General features: G+C 43.3%; 1 protein-coding gene across 1 annotated transcript in view; it reads right to left on the bottom strand.

Annotated features, from left to right (window-relative positions):
- Positions 1 to 371: 371 nt before the first annotated feature.
- LOC121003882 (piezo-type mechanosensitive ion channel component 2-like) overlaps positions 372 to 22,512 on the bottom strand; it is a 124,138-nt gene continuing 101,997 nt past the window's right edge. Inside the window, exons 41-55 of the mRNA XM_040435822.1 lie at positions 20,306 to 20,564; positions 18,333 to 18,521; positions 17,926 to 18,130; positions 16,839 to 16,968; positions 16,581 to 16,728; positions 16,274 to 16,488; positions 15,248 to 15,406; positions 14,980 to 15,127; positions 13,608 to 13,796; positions 12,102 to 12,194; positions 5,713 to 5,882; positions 5,511 to 5,627; positions 2,528 to 2,607; positions 2,215 to 2,446; positions 372 to 627 (exon numbers count right to left, since the gene is read on the bottom strand). Of these exons, the coding sequence (XP_040291756.1) occupies positions 372 to 627; positions 2,215 to 2,446; positions 2,528 to 2,607; positions 5,511 to 5,627; positions 5,713 to 5,882; positions 12,102 to 12,194; positions 13,608 to 13,796; positions 14,980 to 15,127; positions 15,248 to 15,406; positions 16,274 to 16,488; positions 16,581 to 16,728; positions 16,839 to 16,968; positions 17,926 to 18,130; positions 18,333 to 18,521; positions 20,306 to 20,564 (2,590 nt within the window). The remainder of the gene's footprint in view (positions 628 to 2,214; positions 2,447 to 2,527; positions 2,608 to 5,510; positions 5,628 to 5,712; positions 5,883 to 12,101; positions 12,195 to 13,607; positions 13,797 to 14,979; positions 15,128 to 15,247; positions 15,407 to 16,273; positions 16,489 to 16,580; positions 16,729 to 16,838; positions 16,969 to 17,925; positions 18,131 to 18,332; positions 18,522 to 20,305; positions 20,565 to 22,512) is intronic.

The following is a 22,512-nucleotide window of genomic DNA, read 5'->3' as shown; positions in this document are numbered from 1 at the left end:
CTACGATTGTTTGTCCCCTAGTCACTTTGCATATTGTTAGCAGTATGTTCCATTTGTTAGTACATCACTGGAAATTATGATTTTTGGAGCCATCAAAGAAGCATTTAGATGGGCCAACTGGCAGGAAGGAACGTTCGTAGGAGCATTTGTTCTTGATAATTGGCCCTTAGGGGGAGGTATATTGGCTATTTGTGGCAGAGTCCTTTTATATCTTGGCACCGTACAGAGACCGTGTCTTTGGGTTGTCACTGAAAACCTGTCATTTCTTTTATAAACTAGTGTTTATTTAAGTCATATACAAAGTCATTTGCTTGAAGGTAAATTCATCCATTGAGCAGACACTTTATGGACATGCCGTGAAGTGAGTTTAGTCACTCGTCGTGCCGTTCTCTTGTCCATTTTATCATCGTTTCAGGAGAGCGGTAGAGGAAGATTAGTTTTGCAAACAATTGTTCCTCCAGGTCCAGATCTCCAGTTTCTCTGACTAGAAAGATGTCTGTGCAGAGTTTCAGAATTCTGTCCACATTGGGTAACTCCTCAAACATGATGGACCGGGCGATGCCGTTGAAGAATTCGCGGATGAATTTGCCAATGACCAGAACGACGGACATATATAGACCCACGATGCTGCAAATTTAGGGGAAAAACAAAACAAAAAGATGAACACATGCAGTAATGGTATAATTGGTTCATCTAGTCTTTTTATAATCCTATAATGACATGTGGATGATCAAAACCGCCCTGCTCCCGCGGTTGCTTCGCTAAGGCTGTGATCACATCTGCCAGGAGCCTGATTTGCAGATTACATCAAATGTGATGGGAAGAATAGCACAACATGCAGTTATAATCTTCCCCTGCAAAATGACAGACGCCATGTAGGAATCCATTAGGCTCCGTTGTGTGACAGACTAAGGCTACTTTCACACTAGCGTTCGGAGCGGGTCCGTCTGATGTTTCATCAGACGGATCCGCTCCTATAATGCAGACGTTTGCATCCGTTCAGAACGGATCCGTCTGCATTATAACTTAGAAAAATTTCTAAGTGTGAAAGTAGCCTGAGCGGATCCGTCCAGACTTTACATTGAAAGTCAATGGGGGACGGATCCGCTTGAAGATTGAGCCATATGGTGTCATCTTCAAGCGGATCCGTCCCCATTGACTTCCATTATAAGTCTGGACGGATCCGCTCGCCTCCGCACGGCCAGGCGGACACCCGAACGCTGCAAGCAGCGTTCAGGTGTCCGCTCACGGAGCGGAGGCTGAGCGCTGGCAGACTGATGCATTCTCAGCAGATCCGCCTCCACTGAGAATGCATCAGGGCTGGACGGCTGCGTTCAGGACCGCTCGTGAGCCCCTTCAAACGGAGCGCACGAGCGGACACCCGAACGCAGGTGTGAAAGTAGCCTTAGGCTACTTTCACACTAGCGTTCAGAGCGGATCCGTCTGGGGTCTCCCCAGACGGATCCGCTCATATAATGCAGACTTGGGATCCGTTCAGAACGGATCCGTCTGCATTATATTGTAGAAAAAATTCTAAAAAAAGTGTGTAAGTAGCTTCAGACGGATCCGTCCAGACTTCACATTGAAAGTCAATAGGGGACGGATCCGTTTGAAAATTGAGCCATATTGTGTCAAATTCAAACGGATCCGTCCCCATTGACTTACATTGTAAGTCTGGATGGATCCGTTTGCCTCCGCACGGCCAGGCGGACACCCGAACGCTGCAAGCAGAGGCTGAACGCTGCCAGACTGATGCATTCTCAGTGGATCCGCGTCCACTCAGAATACATTAGGGCAGTACGGATGCGTTCGGGGCCGCTTGTGAGCCCCTTCAAACGGAGCTCACAAGCGGAGCCCTGAACGCTAGAGGAAACCCACACAAACACGGGGAGAACATACAAACTATAGAGTGGACTGTGCCCATGTTCAACCATTATTCCATAGCCGATATGGGAAGAACCAAGTGCTGTTTCCGTATCTCCTGTTTGCTTTATACAACACATTCCGAACCTGTCAGTCCATAGGAAGAAGTGGACTTACGTTTATCATGCACCCTATGGTTATCAGACTGCCCAGTTCTATGTAAATCCATTAGGAGTCTTTAGCGTCGAGAAAAGTCCTGCATGCAGTTGTAAATGTCAAGTTGGACATACAGTGCGGTAAAGATGATGGGGACTGAATCTTTCTATAGTAAAGAAATATAAAAGATCTTACCCGTATCCAGCAAGAAATCCCAGACTCTGAGGACTAGCTTTATCGTTGTATATAACAAGCTCAATGTTCTTGCTGCAGCCATCGGGGCCACACGCTGGATTCCACTCCTGAATCAACCACCATTCTGTCACTTGGCTCGATGTGCTATTATTCACAGACAGCTGCTGCAGTTTTAGGGTTAAATTACGGAAGAAAGCGTATTTCTGGATATCTTCTGGCTTTTCTGAAAATTCTGGAAAATGACCAAAGCAATCAGATCTCCATGTTTTAAGAGGTTCCACCTCTAGAGTGAAGAAGTGATACCTGATGTTACCTGTCTGAAGCCGGTGAGCGACTTTTGCTTCGGGTCCAGAATTTGATCGAAGATGTTTTGGCAAAATGTTCTTGAGCATGCTAAGGAAAATAGAATTGTAGAGACTTTTTACAAACGTTATTTTTATTAACACTAGTTCTCTGTGTAAGTTTACCACCTAGTCCTACAAAGAATAGTTAAGGGATTTTCCAGAAGTTAAATATTGAAGGCCTCTCCTCAGGATAGGTCACCAATAGCTGAAGGGTGAAGATTGGATCAGCTGTTGGAAAAGGTTGCATCACTCAGGCCTATGATGTCACACCCATCGGTCACATGGCCTTTCTGCAGCTAAGTCCAATTCAAGGGAATGAGACTGAGCTGCTATACAATTTACAATGATACGCGTAGTATATTTTGAAGAGATTGGCATGCTCGATCCAGCAACACAGTTGACGAGAGGGGTGCCAGGAGTCAGAACCCAATTGATCAGATATTGATGACCTATCCTGAGAGGTCATCAACACTTAGGTCCTGGAAAACTCCTTTATATTCCCTTTAGGGTCCATTCACACGTCCATACTGTATTGCGGATCCGCAATACACCCAGCCGGCACCCCCATAGAGCTGCCTATTCTTGTCCGCTATTGCGGACAAGAATAGGACATGTTCTATTTTTTTTTTCCGGAGCCGCGGACCGGAAGGTCAGGGCCGCACTCCGGAAATGTGGATGCGGACAGCACACTGTGTGCTGTCCACATCCATTCCTGCCCCATAGAGAATGAATGGGTCCGCACCCGTTCCGCATAATTGCCGAACGGGTGCGGACACATTCTACGGACGTCTGAATGGAGCCTTGCACTTATCTATTTATAAAATACTTATATATTATAATGTTAATAATTAGTATAGCGCCAACAGCTGTTTCTATTGAACAGTTTTTCTGTGTCCACCTCAGTAAATGTGCTGAGGTGGACACACATGGTCATTTTTGCTTATTTATCTGCTCCTTCATGTAGGTTGAGGGATTCCTAGTGTGGTGAACCAGCTGCTTCTGAAGTATCTTCTACTTATAAGATGAGATGCTGAGCAAATGCAATTACAGTAACGCTGTGTCACTTTCCACTTGGGAAGGAGAGAAGATGCTGCAACTTAAGACAGGCAGCTCTTCACAAGAGAGAGGCAAGACTGAGCAAGTGTATCCACCTCTGCACGTTTACTCAGGTGGACGCAGTAAAGGCTATGGAGCAGAAACAGTAGGTGGCACTATACTAATGTTTTCTAAATACGTGTAAATACAAAAATGTTCAGCATTTGGGGCTGGATTTGTCAGTAAAGGATGTTCTTAGTGGGGCAACCTCTTTAAAGCATGTTTATCTTTTCAACCTTTTATGCCTCTATAGTATGGTTAAATAGTCTTAAATTACAATCTACTGATTTGTGTATACAGCTCCCATGCAGACTTATGTTTCTCCATGGTCCTGTGTAGTCTCGCTTCCTGCTGTCCCCAACCACTTACTTAGGCCTCATGCACACGAACGTATGCTGGCCATGCCGTATTGCAGCTCTCAAACAGCGGGTCCACAGTATACAGGTACCAGCCATGTGTGCACCGTATCACAGATGCAGACCCGTTCACTTGAATGGGTCCACAATCTGGAAGATACAAAGTGCTGCTGTGGCATTTTGGTCCGAGCCTTCACACTGCAAAAAAAATAGAACATTCTCCTATTTTTTGCGGTGCAGATAGATCGTGGACCCATTCAAGTTGAATGGGTCTGTATCCGCCAGCGAAGGCCACGCAGACTGTGCCCATGCATTGGGGACTGCAATTTTAGGTCCTTAATGCACGGTACGGGCGGCACACATTCGTGTGCATGAGCCCTTAACCTGCTTTTTGGCTTGAGGGGACTGATGGAAGTGTGACTGTACTATTAGACTATAAAAGGGAGATTCTGCTTCGGCGCAAGTCCACAATGGAAACGGTCTCAATGGTATGAAAATTTTTCTTTCATGGAAACAGCGCGTTTCGGGGAGTAAAACTTCCCCTTCATCAGGTTTCATAGTATAATACTATGAAACCTGATGAAGGGGAAGTTTTACTCCCTGAAACGCATTGTTTCCATTAAAGAAGAATTTTCATACCATTGAGACCGTTTCCATTGTGGACTTGCGCCGAAGCAGAATCTCCCTTTTATTGCCATTTTTCCTTATGTGGGACTGGACATCCCATCAAAAAGAACACACAATCTGCGGCTGCACTTCTGGAAGATCAGTCTCATCACTAAAAGCCTTCAATAGAGTTGTGCCTAATTTTGCACAACTCAAAAAGGTGAGCCTTCACAATTCTCACGATATTATCGTTTTATCTGTATATACATACTACCCTATTGTGCGCCCCTTTTCTCTCCTATTCTCTATTCCCCTCATTCATTTGAGAGGAATTTAGATCTGTCCAACACACAAAGATGTACTATTAGACTAGACAGGGTCAGTTTATGGTCTACCCTGGATACACATAGGTTATTATAGGAGCTGTATACACAAAATGATAGATTTTAGGACTGCTTTCAAAGTTTCTTCATTTTTTATGCTCTAAATCCGTGGTGGCAAACCTATGGCATGGGTGCCAGAGGCGGCACTTGGAGCCCTCTCTGTGGGCAACTGCACCCTGGAAAAAGTCTATGGTGTACCAATATGCCTTAGACTTTTCCTGCCATTCATCAGCGCAGAGCGCACTATGAACGGCACAAGCAGCGCATTGAATGTAGGCAGGCTATTATAGCTAAATGATAAAGTACATGGAAGATATGCTACACTGGACTGTAGTATTCAGGGTGAATTACTGTGTCGGCACTTTGCGATAAATAAGTGGGTTTTGGGTTGCAGTTTGGGCACTCGGTCTGTAAAAGGTTCACCATCACTGATCTAAATGCACTGAAGCAATATAAAAATGGTGAACTAACTGCAGTAGGCTTAAATCAAAGGCTTCATGTACAATACATACATTGGCTCCTTCCTTTCTCCTGTAAGCATCTGGACTATATGGTCGCGGGTTTCTGTATCCTCATAGCATACTGTGTGCTTCCCAACACTCTCTGCGCTTTTTACAATGGACGCATTCCTGGAACACAAAAAGTTCTGGGCATCAGTATGAACCCCGGACTGTCATCTGCCTGGTGCCATGTACGGTACATATCTTGTCTTACCTGAGGATACTCCAGTGAATATCAAAGTATATCTGCGTAGATTCTGATAGCTCCCGTATCATCGCCTGACGACTTGCCGGGCTTATGGTCCAGAGCAGGCTGGCATTACTTTTTATCTTGGCAGTCACAATGTCCTCAGGCATGTAATTAACAATGAACTGCATTGCAGACTGGGTATGAAACAGGAGCAGAAAACAAAGTAATGGGATCATCTGATGTTACCAGCGATGCAGGGTTAGGCTACTTTCACACTGGCGTTTTGGTTTCCGTTTCCGAGATCCGTTCAGGGCTCTCACAAGCGGTCCAAAACGGATCAGTTTTGCCCTTAATATATTCTCAATGGATAAGGATCCGCTCAGAATGCATCAGTTTGGCTCCGTTACGTCTCCATTCCGCTCTGGAGGCGGACACCAAAATGCAGATTGCAGCTTTTTGGTGTCCGTCTGATGAAACTGACCCAAACGGATCCGTCCTGACACACAATGTAAGTCAATGGGGACAGATCTGTTTTCACTGACACAATATAGCACAATAGAAAACGGATCCGTCCTCCATTCACTTTCAATGGTGTTCAAGATGGATCCGTTTTGGCTGTTAAAGATAACTCAAACGGATCCGTTCTGAACGGATGCAGACGATTGTATTATCTGAACGGATCCGTCTGTGCAGATCCATGACTGATCGGCACCAAACGCGAGTGTGAAAGTAGCCTTAATTTATACATCCTAATGGATTATCAAACATACCTGATCTTATCCATATTGCCGGACAACAGTGGTCCTGGTAGATCTCTGAAAACTGTGACTGATCCAATGATCTGGCGGAATATGTGCGGTTTTTCCTTGCGGATTCCAGTGCAGAAAAAACGCAGTGTATTACAGTACCAGCCAAGTTTATGAGATTACACTAATCTCATGTACACTTTGCTGATTTTTTTTCAGTGCATAAATTAACCTGCATTCAGATTTTCAAATTTAATAGCATGTGAATTATGTTTGCGATTTTTAGCTGCAGATTTCACCCTTTTCAATGGAAGGGTGAGATCTGCGGCCAGGGCCGTCTTTACCAAGGGGCAAAAGGGGCAGCTGCCCCGGGCCCAGTTGCTCCTGGGGGGCCCAAGGCAGCTGCCTCTTGAGCCCTACTAGCTACTGCCCCGGGTGTCAAGCTGTCAGCTACACAGGGGTGCTGCCATGCCTGCCTGCACTGAGTCCAGGCATCATGATCGTACTGTGTTAAAGTTGTGATCAGAACCTTAATGACATCATCACCATGTGACCAGAAACCTAGCAATTACTGGTCACATGGCTATGAGGTCATCACAGGTCCTACCAGGAGTGTTGCAGAAGTTAACTGTGGAGCTTTTTTGTGTGAAGATTACATCAGAAAAAGGTGACAGGGGCTGTTATGTTAATATACTGTAAACTACTGTATAGTGGTGGGCTGTATACTGTGTGGGGGCCTGTATACTGGGGGGGCTGTATACTGTGTGGTGGGCTGTATACTGTGTGGGACTGTATACTGTGTGGGGGGGGGGGCTGTATACTGTGTGGTGGGCTGTATACTGTGTGGGGGCCTGTATACTGTGGGGGGCTGTATACTGTGTGGGGCTGTATACTGTGGGGGGGGCTGTATACTGTGGGGGGGCCTATATACTGTGGGGGGGGTGTACTGTGTGGTGGGCTGTATACTGTGTGGGACTGTATACTGTGGGGGGGCTGTATACTGTGTGGTGGGCTGTATACTGTGTGGGGGTTGTATACTGTGTGGGGGATGTATACTGTGAAGGGGCCTGTATAGTGGGGGGGCTGTATACTGTGGGGGCCTGTATACTGTGTGGGGGCCTGTATACTGTGTGGGGGCCTGTATACTGTGGGGGCGGGCTGTATAGTGTGGGGGGGGGCTGTATAGTGTGGGGGGCTATACTGCTGTACTGTATACTGTGGGGGTCTGTATACTGTATACTGTGGGTGCGGTATAGTGTGGAGTGCTATACTGCTGTACTGTATAGTGTGGGGGGCTGTATCGTGTATAGTTTGGGGTGCTGTATACAGTGAGGTGTTGTATACTGTGAGGTGCTGTATACTGTGGGCTGCTATACTGCTCTACTATATACTGTGGGGTATTGTATAGTGTGGGTTGCTATACTGCTCTACTATATACTGTGGGGTACTGTATAGTGTGGGGTGCTATACTGCTCTACTATATACTGTGGGGTACTGTATAGTGTGGGGTGCTAAACTGCATACTGTGTGGTGCTGTATACTGTAGGGTGCTATACTGCATACTGTGGGGTGCTGGGGTGCACTGTAACACTAGGGTGAGCCGAGCCCTGGTCTCCTTCCTGGAGAGCGGTGCCCACTTCCAGCCTGAGCCCAGCTGCCCAGAGCACTGATCCTGAGCCGCTGGAGTCTTCAGAACTGGAAGTATTTACAGTCATTCACTGTACTCTACCAGATGTGTGGATTTTTTGTGTGTGTGTTGTGGTGGAGGGCGTGATTGCCTGCTAAGGTGTGGGAAGGCGGGATCCAGGGGGCCCAAGTAAATTTTTGCCCAGGGTCCAATCAATATTAAAGACGGCCCTGTCTGCGGCAATTCCGCACCAAAAACTGCTGTTAGACATTGCAAATTTTGGTGCGGATATGCTGCAGAAACACTTAAATCCGCACGGAAATTCATGCAGATCTTATGTGCGTTTACCCACACCCGTGTGCAGCTAGCGTAAAGGTTAGTATGGACATTTAGGCTTGGGCTATACAGAGGCATTTCATGCAAAGCGTCATGTAACCCAAAAAAATAATCTGTGACAATCAAATTACAGAAAACTCAAAAGCAAGTCCCAACAGTGTTGATTTTTTTGCGACTTGTGTCGCAGTCAAAGCAACATCATGATCTTCATGTCCCAGTGTAGCCCCAGCCTTGTCCTGTATTAAAGGGAACCTGACATCAGGTTTATGACTCGGACACACTGGGGCACTAAGCTAAGATCGCCTTATTTTTGGAGTAAAAAAAAAAAACAGGCGTATTGGCAAAGTCTGTCTACAATTTTTGCCTCCTTTTATTATCTTTTCATAAATCTACTTTGTCTTTTTTGGTTTAAAGGGGTTATCTGAAATGCCCCCCCATATGCCTGGGCCCCTCACACACAATGTACTTACCTCTCTCCCTGGCACCCGCATCGCTTCTGAAGCCCGCACAGCCGACACGGCATCGCCCTGTCGCGTGGATGAAAACATCCGGAACTGCGGGGGTGGGGGGCAGCCAATGGCAGGCGGTGACGGGGATGAGCCTCTCTAGCATTACGTTTTCTTTTAAGACTGATTCAAATTCACAAAACTGGTCTAAATAGTATGCGTATGAAAATGTGGCACAAGGAAGCTGAATTTTGGCGAACATCTCCATGATAGTAATTAAACTGTGGCGCAACTCACCACTCAAACCAGAGACAGGAGTGGCATCAAAATTAGACTGTTTTTAGGACAAAATCTCGTGCAAAATAAGGCGAATTTGCCTTAAAACTCAAAATAGGAGTAGCAGACACAAATGCCTCAAAACAGGCACAAAAACGGTTGGTAAACGAGACTTAGGCTCCATTCACACATCCGCAATTCCGTTCCGCATTTTGTGGAATGGAATTGCGGACCCATTAATTTCTATGGGGCCACACTATGTGCTGTCTGGATCCGGAAATGCAGATCCGCGATTCCGTTCCCCCAAAAAATAGAACATGTCCTATTCTTGTCCGCAATTGCGGACAAGATTAGGCATTTTCTATTATAGTGCTGACGATGTGCGGTCCGCAAAATGCGGAACGCACATTGCTGGTGTCTGTGTTTTGTGGATCCGCAAAACACATACGGATGTGTGAATGAACCCTTAAAAGATAAGACAGTTGTAAACAGGCTTTTTACTCATGAAAATAGGCGGCAACACTGAATTCGGCAGTGTGCTCTCATAATCATGGACATCGGGTCTGAAAGTCATGGCTGCCTGAGAATATGAGCTCCTGTTTTCCCCACTCACCTGCTGAGGATCGGCAGTGTTACCCCTGAGAGAACACTGGCAATTATCAGCAGGTGGGTGGGGAGAGCAGGATCCCCTGAAGAACCATGACTCTTCTCAGGCAACCAGGACTCTAATCCAGGCTCGGGCTTCAATAATTATAAACCTGGTTCTCAGCAACCATTTACTTTTAGCTTATGAGCAGTGGCGGATTGGCCATAGACCCAACCGGGAAATTTCCCGATGGGCTGATTACCCAGGGGGTCACCCAAGTTCTCCTCTCTGCTGCTGACCTGGTACATAATGAGCTCTCAACAGTAATTAACGCTGTGAGAATCAAGTACTTACAGCTGCAAGAAAAAGTATGTGAACCCTTTGGGACGATATGGATTAGTCAAAAATGTGATCTGATCTTCAAGTCACAACAATAGACAATCACAGTCTGCTTAAACTAATAACACACAAATAATTAAACGTTACCATGTTTTTTTTGAACACACCATGTAAACATTCACAGTGCAGGTGGAAAAAGTATGTGAACCCCTAGACTAATGACATCTCCAAGAGCTAATTGGAGTGAGGTGTCAGCCAACTGGAGTCCAATCAATGAGATGAGATTGGAGGTGTTGGTTACAGCTGCCCTGCCCTATAAAAAACACACACTAGTTCTGGGTTTGCTTTTCACAAGAAGCATTGCCTGATGTGAATCATTCAGCCTCACACAAAAGAACTCTCAGAAGACCTACGATTAAGAATTGTTGACTTGCATAAAGCTGGAAAGGGTTATAAAAGTATCTCCAAAAGCCTTGCTGTTCATCAGTCCACGGTAAGACAAATTGTCTATAAATGGAGAAAGTTCAGCACTGCTGCTACTCTCCCTAGGAGTGGCCGTCCTGTAAAGATGACTGCAAGAGCACAGTGCAGACTGCTCAATGAGGTGAAGAAGAATCCTAGAGTGTCAGCTAAAGACTTACAAAAGTCTCTGGCATATGCTAACATCCCTGTTAGCGAATCTACGATATGTAAAACACTAAACAAGAATGGAATTCATGGGAGGATACCACAGAGGAAGCCACTGCTGTCCAAAAAAACATTGCTGCACATTTACAGTTTGCACAAGAGCACCTGGATGTTCTACAGCAGTACTGGCAAAATATTCTGTGGACAGATGAAACCAAAGTTGAGTTGTTTGGAAGAAACACACAACACTATGTGTGGAGAGAAAGAGGCACAGCACACCAACATCAAAACCTCATGCCAACTGTGAAGTATGGTGGTGGGGGCATCATAGTTTGGGGCTGCTTTGCTGCGTCAGGGCCTGGACGGATTGCTATCATCGAAGGAAAAATGAATTCCCAAGTTTATCAAGACATTTTGCAGGAGAACTTAAGGCCATCTGTCCAACAGCTGAAGCTCAACAGAAGATGGGTGTTGCAACAGGACAACGACCCAAAGCATAGAAGTAAATCAACAACAGAATGGCTTAAACAGAAGAAAATACGCCTTCTGGAGTGGCCCAGTCAGAGTCCTGACCTAAACCCGATTGAGATGTTTTCTTGAGGTCATGCCACAGCAATTCACACCAGACATCCCAAGAATATTGCTGAACTGAAACAGTTCTGTAAAGAGGAATGGTCAAGAATTACTCCTGACCATTGTGCAGTCTGATCTGCAACTACAGGAGACGTTTGGTTGAAGTTATTGTTGCCAAAGGAGGTTCAACCAGTTATTTAATCCAAGGGTTCACATACTTTTTCCACCTGCACTGTGAATGTTTACATGGTGTGTTCAATAAAAACATGGTAACATTTTATTCTTTGTGTGTTATTAGTTTAAGCAGACTGTGATTGTCTATTGTGGTGACTTAGATGAAGATCGGATCACATTTTATGACCAATTTGTGCAGAAATCCATATCATTCCAAAGGGTTCACATACTTTTTCTTGCAACTGTATGTACCCAGCCAGCAACCACACATGCCCTCCTAAATTTAACTTCTGTGTCCCGCACCTTCTAAGTCCCCCGCTCCATATCTTAATCAAAGACAACTGGAGGAGAAGGTCAGAAAATGGCAGCTATTGAGGGCCACCACAGAGGCAGTATATTGTGCTACACTGTGTTATTTAGTTCTGCTTGGATGGTATTTTGCACTATGGTATTGATGTCCTCTCCTACTTGTGTTGCCCCACCTTCTGTTAATTTGGAACTGCTTACAAAGAGGGGCCTCTTTTAGTTTTTGTTTTTCAGGGCCACTATAAGTTCCCAGTCCACCCCTGCTTATGAGTGACACACCGCTGAAATCAGCATGTCTGTCACTTCTCTATGCTGCCCTCAGTGAGTTGAGTGACAAGTTCCGTTTAATCCCCATCACCCTACTCATGCATACTCACAGGATGTAATGCGTATCTGTATGTCAGTTCATCGTAGGCTGCCTGGGAATAAGGGACCAAGTTCTGTTGTTGAGCACTCATGGTGAACAGGGGCTGGAAGATAAAATAAAAGAGAAACCTTTGGTTTATTGAGATCTCCGCTTAAGGCCTCACGCACACAAACGTTGTTTGGGTCCGCATCCGAGCTGCATTTTTTTGTGGCTCGAATGCAGATCCATTCACTTCAATGGGGCCCCAAAAGATGCGGACAGATGCGGACAGCACTCTGGCCCCGTAAAAAAAAATGGACAAGGATAGGACTGGTCTATTGAGGGACAGACCTTCCATTGCACAAAATGCGGTGCGCACACTGCCGGTATCAGTGTTTTGCAAACCGCAAAACACGGTACGGCCGTGTACATGAGGCCTACAGGGAATAAAAGCCTGTTTCTTTTGATCAAGTTTTTTTTATGTTAAAGATATTTTTAGAAGTTTTTTTTATTTTAGGCAGTCTAAAGAAGTGTGAAATTCCTAACAGTGCCTTAGGCTGGATGATAAATTTGGTGCATGGCATATTTTTTATACTGCCTGTTAGTTAGTTAGCTACTTTGTGACAGGATTTTGTGCCAAAATTTTGTTGCAATTTTGGCGCAAACTGGTGCATTTTAGCTCGCAACGCTTTCTTACTTATCTAACCCAGTGGCAAGCTAGATGCAGTAGATTTTTATTTTTGTCACACAAAAAAAAGCTAAACCTAAATGCACCAAAAATGTGCCAAAGTGGGCCAGGTGTTGGTACATTTTTTATGACCAGGTCAACGCATAATCACCTTAGGAAATGTGGGACAATGTTACGGTTTAGGCTACTTTCACATCTGCGTTGTGCTGTCCGATTTTTTACATCAGGCACAGGCTCTCGAAATTGCAGCACAACGCTTCAGTTTTGTCCCCATTCTTTTTTTAATGGGGACAAACGGAACAAATCAGAATGGAGAGCTCCAGAATGCGTTTCGTTCCAGTTCGTTGCATTCTCATGCCGTACACAAAACCGGTGCAAGTAGTGTTTGTTTGCGGCATGGGAAACTGAAAAAAAACATGTACGTCAATGATGCCGGATCCGATTTATTTATTTATTTATTTATTTTTTGGACACAAAAAAAAACTATTCGGTGCCCATTGACTTACAATTGTTTTAGTCCCGGATCCCGTTTCATAATTTTCGATATAATACAACCAGATCCATTCTGAACGGTTGAATTATAATTATGGAAGTGTTTTGCTGGATCTTAAAACCGCACAGCAAAAGCGTAGATGTGAAAGTAGCCTTATGCACATGCCACAGTCATTTTTTACATTTTTTTATGATTTTTCTAAAACTGCAGCATTATGCCGCAGATAAGGAAAAAAAAAACAGTGTCATGATGGAAGAAACCTTTGACAGCTGGGAAGGGGGAGGCTTCAGAACTCTCAGATCTGATGATTTGGGTGTAAACAGTGATAATATAATAATAATCTAGTGATGTTGTACCTCATAGCCACTAATGCTGATCTGAATAGAAACATCCAGGGGTTGATTGGTAACACCGGCCACGGACTTCACCAATGACATGAACAGTAACGGGAACCAGACAATGCAGATCAAGGCAAAAATAATTACTCCACCCATTCCATATTTCACAATCTTTTTCTTCTTCTGACCTGGAGGCTCTGGGTATTTCTAAAAAAAAATAGAAAATCTCTAAAATATAAAGACAAAAACAAAGCTAAAACTTAACCTCTTAAATGACCTGTCTGTTTTGGGCCCTACTGACCAAGCGATTAAAAAAAAAAATGACTTTCTGATCATCGCATTCCAAGAGCTAGAATTTTTTTTATTTTTCCGTCTATGTAGCCGTATGGGGGGGGGGGGGGGGCTTGTTTTCTGCAGTAAAAGTTGTAATTTTTAATGGTGCCATTTTGGGATACACATTTAATTTGTATTAACTCATTTTGGGAGTGGGATAGGAAAAACAGCAATGCTGCCATTTTGCGGCATTCATTTTGTGGCATAAATAACATTACTTTCTTTTAAGGGTCAGTACGATTTCAGAAATACCAAATACATATATATATATATATATATATATATATTTTTTTTTTTTACGTTTTATTACTTTTGCGCAATAAAAAGCCTTTTTTTTTTTTATTAAATGTTTTTGAATCACTGCATCCCAAGACCCATAACATTTATTTTATTTTTTTCTATGGAGCTATGTGAGGCCTTGATTTTTGCAGAATGACTTGTAGTTTTCATTGGTATCATTTTGGGGCACATAACACTTTTTGATCAGTTTTTTAATTAAATTTTTGTATGGAAACTAAGCAAAAAGCAGCAATTCTGGAATGTTTTTTACAGCGTTCACCGTACGGTATAATTTACATGATATTTTTGTAGTGCGGGTTGTTATGGACGCGGCGATACCATTTTTGTGCAATTTTTTTTCCTCTCAAAAGTATTTTTCAATGGAAAATAACCGTATTTTTTTTTATTGGATTTTTTTTTTTTTTTTACTCTTTTTAACTATTTAATAGTCCACAAGGGGACTATAATAGATGATATTAAAATACAATGCACTATTCCTATAGCGCAGTGCTATACTGACATTCACCAGCAGGCTGCGCCTCTCTGCTGGGAAATGCTGGCAGCAGGCTTGGTGCCTACACTAGAGTAAAGAAAAGAAATAATATACAATGTGGTATGTTTCCTAGTAAAACCCATTCATGTTGTAAATACGCTCAACTGCGATTTCTAATACAGCTAGAAAAGAGCTATACAAAAAGGACAACCTTTTGGAAAACATCTGGTTCTAGAAGCACACTGAACCTGGTATGAAAAGGGCAGATGCACATAAAATGTTTACCTTCTCAGACTCCCGCCAGCACTTCATAATGAAAATGTTCGCATAGATGTCCTCCACACATATCCAGCTTGACAAACTAAGTGTGGTGTCTGTCCAGATCCAATCCATGACAGCCCTCATCTCAGTCAGAAAAGGTACCATACGAAAACTATGGGAGAAGAGTAAAAAAGGAACATCCTGATATTCTTGATATTTAAACATCAAAAGAAACACGTAAATCAGCCAAGTCTAAAACTATAAATGTAACTTATAAGCTTGTGCCTCGCACCCCTGGAATAGGAAGAGGTTGATACAGTTGTAGCTCTTCGTTAAAAAGTTTCCTAGGACTCTGTTGGGATAGCCACACTTGATCTGGTAAGCTGACAGACCAAAGTACAGACATTTCACAAAGTACCATAGCTGCGCCACCTGATTGGTGTTAAACCTCCTGCAAAACAGACAATAGTGGAGAATAAGAATGTGTTAAATAAAGCAGACCTTAAAATCAATCATAAGGATGGTCATGTGCAGTTAATCAAAACAGACGATTTCTGACAAATTCAACCAAAACTTTCGTCAGGTGAAATTAAACAAACAATCATTTTAGACAACCGATGACACATTATCATCTGAAAAGAAGGCGCCTGTTTGAAATTTTAATTTGATCTTTAATTTAAACAAAGATCGTTCATAGATGAAAGATATTTATTTGAAAGAACATTCCCAAAAAGATTGCTTGTCCATCTCCTGGTTTCACTGGACATATCTCTTATCGCTTTACTGTGCAGTAAAATGGCATCTACAGGCGCCTAGAAGAAGACAAATTAGGCCAAGGAGACAGTGTTATTCAATAGCATAAGTGACAGGAACACCATGAAAATCCCTTCCCTCGTGATCACTACTTTTTGTCTTGTATCTAGTAGTGAGAACCTCCAGAGCCATTTCTATACATTGCTGTACTGATAATAGCAGATGACTTTACATTCAGCTTTCCTTTATGACTGTTCCACCAACTGAAAACTGGGCTTTGGTTTTCTATTTCAATATTTGAGCAGGAGGATTGTTGTGTTTGATGCACTGGAAATTGTTGGGATTTGAAGATCACATTCTGAATGATCAAAATCTTATGTTAAAGAAAGGTTAATACAATTTTAATTAAGGGGGACCAGCCCCCCCCCCCCCCCCACCCCAAATAAAAAAAGTGGAATTCTGCATATAATGGTAGAGCCTGGTATTTGTGTAACATATGCAACCTATTTGTAGAATAGAATATGGAGGATTTGTCCCTTGTTTTACTGCAAACCAAGTGCTTTACCTTTCAGTAACTCCAGGAAGGATAAAAAACATCCAGAAATGAATTCCAAACACGAGGACAACCTGGAAGACACACTTTCCAAACATGGTCTTTCTCAAGTAGATGGCTCTGTCAACAATCATGGTGCCAAACTGTAGTAGAAGCATAACCAGAAAAGCCTCTGGTACCTGATCCTCAGACAGAGATTCTGTGATGTCTGCTGCGGCAGAATGTTTCTGCAGATGAAAATTTCTGGCTTTCAGTTTTTGCGTTTAAGCTAATCTTATCTTTTTGTATAAGAAAACTCATCTTGCTAAACAATACCTACCCCAAATGCCCAGTATCCAAAGATGACAATGATAAAATTAATAACATCAACCAGGAACATAATAGCGTAGACGTCACACACGGGGCTATACTCTGGGTGTATAATGTCATAGAAGAACTGTCTGATTGGCAAGTAGATCTGCAGAGCTCTGTGAAAAGACAAGCAGGCCATCACAAGACTCTACATAAGATCCTGGAATCACTTAGGCATGGATGCCTTTACTTCTCTATTTCTATATATACAATTCTAAAATGTTACATTTTCACCGCCACTTTCTTCAGCTTGAGCCACTGCTGCTTTAGCCTTTCCTTTATTGACTGACGTTTCTTTTTTGGGTTGCGTCTTAAACAATTCCACTTCCTCTTGTTGTCTTTCTTCTGCGGGGTACCTAAGAGGTGAAAAAAAATGTGAACAAACAGCTTGCCTTGTCTGTTTGTCTTGTAAGGGGTTTTCCAGCGCAAAAAAAATTGTCAGTGGTCTTAGAGGGGCTTTAAAACATATTGTAGCCCCCACCGATCCCCCAACTGCTGCCATTCCAATGCTACTGGTCTCCACTTCCACTATGCCAGAAAGGCCCACTCAGCTAATCACTGGCCATACTGGTGATTCCCTGAGGGGTCCTTTTTTGGCATTTCCATAGTTTCAGGCAGGAAGTGGAGACTAGAGCATTGGCGAGGGCTCCCTAAGGGTGAGGATCCATTCTTTTATATTTTTAAGCCCCTCTGTGCTCACCACTACTCATTTTTATTGGGCTTGAACAGTTGAGGTAGGTTTACATGCTCCAAAGAGCAGCTGATTATCGGGAAGAAATTGTTCCTTTCCAACAAATGGCTGCTCGTTTAATGGAGGTGAAGTGCTGCATTTACATGCAGCGATCACCCCCACAGTATGAGAACGAGCGATCAACCTCATACAGCTACATTGTTTTACGATCTGCTGCCCAAAAATTTACCGGTACTTGCCTGAACAAATAACAGTTTTACCCGATGAACGAGCATTTTACACCTTTTGACTGGTAGATTATTGGGAATGAGTTTTCATAGGAATGTCCACCCCCGATAATCTGCCCAACAATCGGTCTGTGAAAAAACGCCATTATTGACTTTTCTAACATTATGCACATTTTACCTCTTCACATTTAACCCATTCAGTCCTCAAGATACGACTGAACCTAACTAAAAAAATACATTTCTGCAAGATTAGTATTTTAAATCATATGTCCCCCTTACTTCTTGCTAATCTATACATTAGCAAAACGTTTATGGCAGATGGAAGGGATTTACACACACAAACATACATACACTAGGGTATCCCTTGAAAGAACTACCAATTAATCCTGTAGTACCTTCAACCGCTGTTTTTTGTGAGGTTTTCCTCTTTCTGAAAACATTCTTTGAAGCATTCTGGTGTTTAAATAGATGCCATGGAACCAGCCCAGAGTGGGTATCATCGTCACCTTTACTTCCTCGTTTTTTTTGCCTCTTTGTCTTCTTCTTCTTCTGTTTGGACTCTGGTAGACAGACCTCCTTGTTGTCCCATAAACCGTGGCACTACACACAAGAATTATCATTACTACAGATCTGCCACACCCACACAACCTCATATTGTATGATGAACCATCCTTCGATTTCCAGGTTGGGTAGTCAGAACAGTTTGTAAATTATAGCTCAGGAACATAAAGAGAGTCCAGTATTGCCTACAGCTGCATTACAATGTGATGTATGGGTAACACATGTATATATGTTAACCTACTTTCAGGATAGACCGATGCAAAAATAGGGCGAGAAGCTGTACGAGGTCAAAGTGTACATAGCCGTCTTTCTTTTCAATGCCAATTATGTTGGGGAGACGGAATGGTTTATCTGCATTCATGCTACGGTACACTGTAGATGTCCATGGGAAAAAGCCAAACTGGAAAGAATACTTGATGACAACGGTAATCTAATGAGACATGCAGGAGAGCAAAAGAAGAGGTAGTCATAAAGTAATCATAGAAAACAGACAAACATCTTATGTTTAGAACCCTTTTAGGGTTAAATTACATTTTATAATTGATACTGTGATTCTCCTGAAATTCATATGGGTCAAGTGAAGAAGCTCAATAAAAAAATGTCCCCAATGTCCATCATGTCATGAATCATGTGGCATTCATAAGTTTTAGAGTTAGGCCTCTTTCACATGAGCGTGTCCGGATTAGGTCCGGATGTGTCCCGGTGCATTGCAGCAAACCAGCGCGAGTAGGTACGCAATTGCAGTCAGTTTTGACTGCGTTTGCGTTCCGTTCAGTTTTTATCGCGCGGGTGCAATGTGTTTTGCACGCGCGTGATAAAAAACTGACTGTGGTACCCAGACCCGAACTTCTTCACAGTTGTGTAGATTGTATTATTTTCCCTTATAACATGGTTATAATGGAAAATAATAGCATTCTGAATACAGAATGCTAAGTAAAATAGGGCTGGAGGGGTTAAAAAAATAATAATAATTTATTCACTTTAATCCACTTCTTCGCGCAGCCGGCATCTCTTCTGTCTTCATCTGTGAGGAAAAGGACCTTTGATGACGTCACTACGCTTATCACATGGTCAGTCACATGATCCATCACCATGGTGATGGATCATGTGACGGACCATGTGATGAACGTAGTGGCGTCATCAAAGGTCCTATTCCTCACAGAACAAGACAGAAGAGATGCCAGCTGTGTGAACAAGTGGCTTAAGGCGAGTTAAATTATTTTTTTTTTTAACCCCTCCAGCCCTATTTTACTTAGCATTTTGTATTCAGAATGCTATTATTTTCCCTTATAACCATGTTATAAGGGAAAATAATAATGATCAGGTCCCCATCCCGATCATCACCTAGCAACTATGCATTAAAATCGCACCGCATCCGCACTTGCTTGCGGATGCTTGCGATTTTCACGCAACCCCATTCATTTCTATGGGGCCTGCGTTACGTGAAAAACGCACAAAGAGGAGCATGCTGCGATTTTCACACAACGCACAAGTGATGCGTGAAAATCACCGCCCATGTGCACAGCCCCATAGAAATGAATGGGTCCGGATTCAGTGCGGGTGCAATGCGTTCACCTCACGCATTGCAGCCGGGCGGAAAGGGGCCTTACTGTGCTTGTGCCACAGAGGCTCTGACGCAAGCTCAATGAGCATGAACTTAGTCCCGCTAAGTACGGTACACGAGCAACCACGTGCTGTACATGGTGGAGGGATAGTCTTAGGAGGAGAACCTGGTGAGGCAGACAACAATGTAGACTAGAGGGAAGTAGAGGGCTGGAGGCCAGGCTGGCCAACACAGGGAGTAAAATTCAGGGAGGTGGCCTTGATGGGCTACAAACGATGCAATGAGATGATGAGGAGTTGGGGCATGCTGGGAAATGTAGCTTTCAGCATATCACTGAAGCTATAGACGAGCCCTTCTCCCAGGGAGTAAAGAACAACTAAGGTGCACACAATGAATAGATACCACTACGTTGCTACTTGCTAGCATATTTGCCTTACTAACTAAAAACATGATGTAGTAGTTGTAGGACCTTATTTTTTTCTGAGCCCAGACAACCCCTTTAATCTGAGAGATGTTAGGCTTAGCAGATGCCAGTAATATCTACATAGGCATTAAACTAATACAAGTCATGTAAGTAACCTTGCATTTCCCGACTTCTAAGGACAGGAATAACATACTGGTCACATCTAGGAAATTGCCGGACCTCATACCTCAGTATAGATGATGGCCGTCATCCAAAAGCGTTTTGTGGGTCTAGGTACTGATAACATTGCCCATAGGAAAATGAGAATAGGTAGAATCAAGGACAAAATTGATGCAGATATCATGTGATTAAGAATGATGACAAAATAGCAAAGCATTTCAGACTTTGATACAATGGTATTATAGAGAGCAAAGACGAGGCGCAGGGGGCGCGGGAGACTCTGATAGAACCTGTCTGACTCCTCCAGCTCTTCATCATAAAACATCCTGGGGGACAGAAGAGAGTAGAAAGAACATGATTTTGGGTCAAAAACCAAACATTTGTTGGTGCATCAATAATCTGATAAATAATGAAGGTCTTTTTCTAATTATCCTTTTACACCTAGGCCTATAACCATGGCAAGAGGGCATCTAGAGGAGGTTTTACCATCAACATAGACAGGAATTCTCTACTGTAAGAGCAGTTAGACTATGGAACTCTTTGCCAGAGGAGGCTGTGATAGTTGATTCATTGTGCAAGTCCAAGAGTGGTCTGGATGCACTTCTTGAAAGTAATAATATCACGGGTTGAGCTGGGTTCATAACAGGATAGAACTCTCCGTTGTTCTGCTCAGTTATAGGAGCAGAACACTGAAACTGACAGTAATAACCAAGATAAACAGCGCCCATTGATTATAATGGGGTCAGTCAGGTTGGGACAGTGCTTGGAAAATAAAAGTCAGTGAAGGTAATGCATGTTGGCTGTGGACTTCACGGCATCTTGGTTGGGGTTAGAAGCCTAAGGCCTCATGCACACGACAGTGTTTTTTCACTGTCAGTGATTTGGGCTTCAGTGGTCCGTGTCCGATTTGCTTCAGTTGTGTTTCCTTGTGTCTTCCTTTTTTTTTTTTGCTGACGGGGAAAAAAAAGGAAGGTTAATGAAAAGTGTAATTTTATTGCACCAAGGTCTTGTAGAAAAAAACGGACGCGGACACGGATGACATACCAGTTGTGCATCCGTTTTTTTTGACGGACCCATTGACTTGAATTGGTCCGTCCTCCGTTTTCCACTGACAAGAATAGGACAGGTTATATTTTTTTGACGGACTGGAATCACGGATCACGGACGCGGAGACTATCTTGGACGGAACGGACGCGGATGCACACAACGGTTGTGTGCATGAGGCCTTAGACTCTCTACTATACTATGAGACAGATTTTCCATCTGTTAAAGGACTATAAACTGCAGCTGGGTATTGTAGAAATACTGATTGAACAGAAGGAAATAGAAAGAGAGAGCATTTACACTCCTTTGGCCAGATTGGAGAGGTTGTACAGATTAACTGGAAAAGGGAAAAAGACTTAGTTATACTGTATACTCCTCCCTATATACAACCTTGGGTAAACTGACTATGCAACCTGCAAGGACTGTGCCTAATTTTGAAAGAGTCCCTGTGTACCCCTGTCAAGTTGCTTCAGTAAAATAGAGTTGACTTGTTTTCATCAAGAACTGACCTCATCATTGTACTGCACCGTCATCTGCACTGCCACTTGTATTGCCTTGTCCTCCAAGGGGGCCCTTTCTTGCACCTCTAAATAAAATGACACCAAGGGCACCCCACCTAACACCAGGTAGAAGACCTTAAACCAAGATGTGTCCTGATGGGAAGAAAGGGTGCACCCCTCCCTTCACTGCTCAGCCCAGGGAGTTCCAGAATGAAGACTGCCATTGTGAGTACTACTGCCTTCATCATTGGAGGAGAACCTCTATCACAACCATTCTCGTCTTTTCACATCGCATTAGAGACTTGCTGCAGATGTATTCCAATTATCATCATATTTTGGGTCAGAAATGGAAATATATATATACCGGTATATATATTTTTTTTAATGTTCTGTACTTGCCAACCACCTTAGGCCTCTTTCACACATCCATGATGACATCCATGACAAGGGTGGACAGTGGTTCATCCGTGACGATGTCCGTGAAGAATTTGTGTTTGGTCTGTGTGTCTGTTTTATGCTCTCTGTGTGTCATCCGTATTCAAAGAACACTGCTAGGCTGAAAATTAATTTTCAGAGCATCTCCTAGCAACAATCAGTGAAAATTATGGACCAAACACAGATGGCATGAGGGATTCATAATCACAGACAAAAATAGGCCATGCTTCAGTGGTGTCACCACAAACTCACTGTCCATGGAAAACCACTGGTGGGAGAATACACACAATAAAGT

The sequence above is a fragment of the Bufo bufo genome, chromosome 6 (assembly GCF_905171765.1).
Source record: "Bufo bufo chromosome 6, aBufBuf1.1, whole genome shotgun sequence".
NCBI lineage: Eukaryota > Metazoa > Chordata > Amphibia > Anura > Bufonidae > Bufo > Bufo bufo.
The sequence above is the reverse complement of the archived record's forward strand: the minus strand, read 5'-3'. Positions and strand labels throughout refer to the sequence as shown.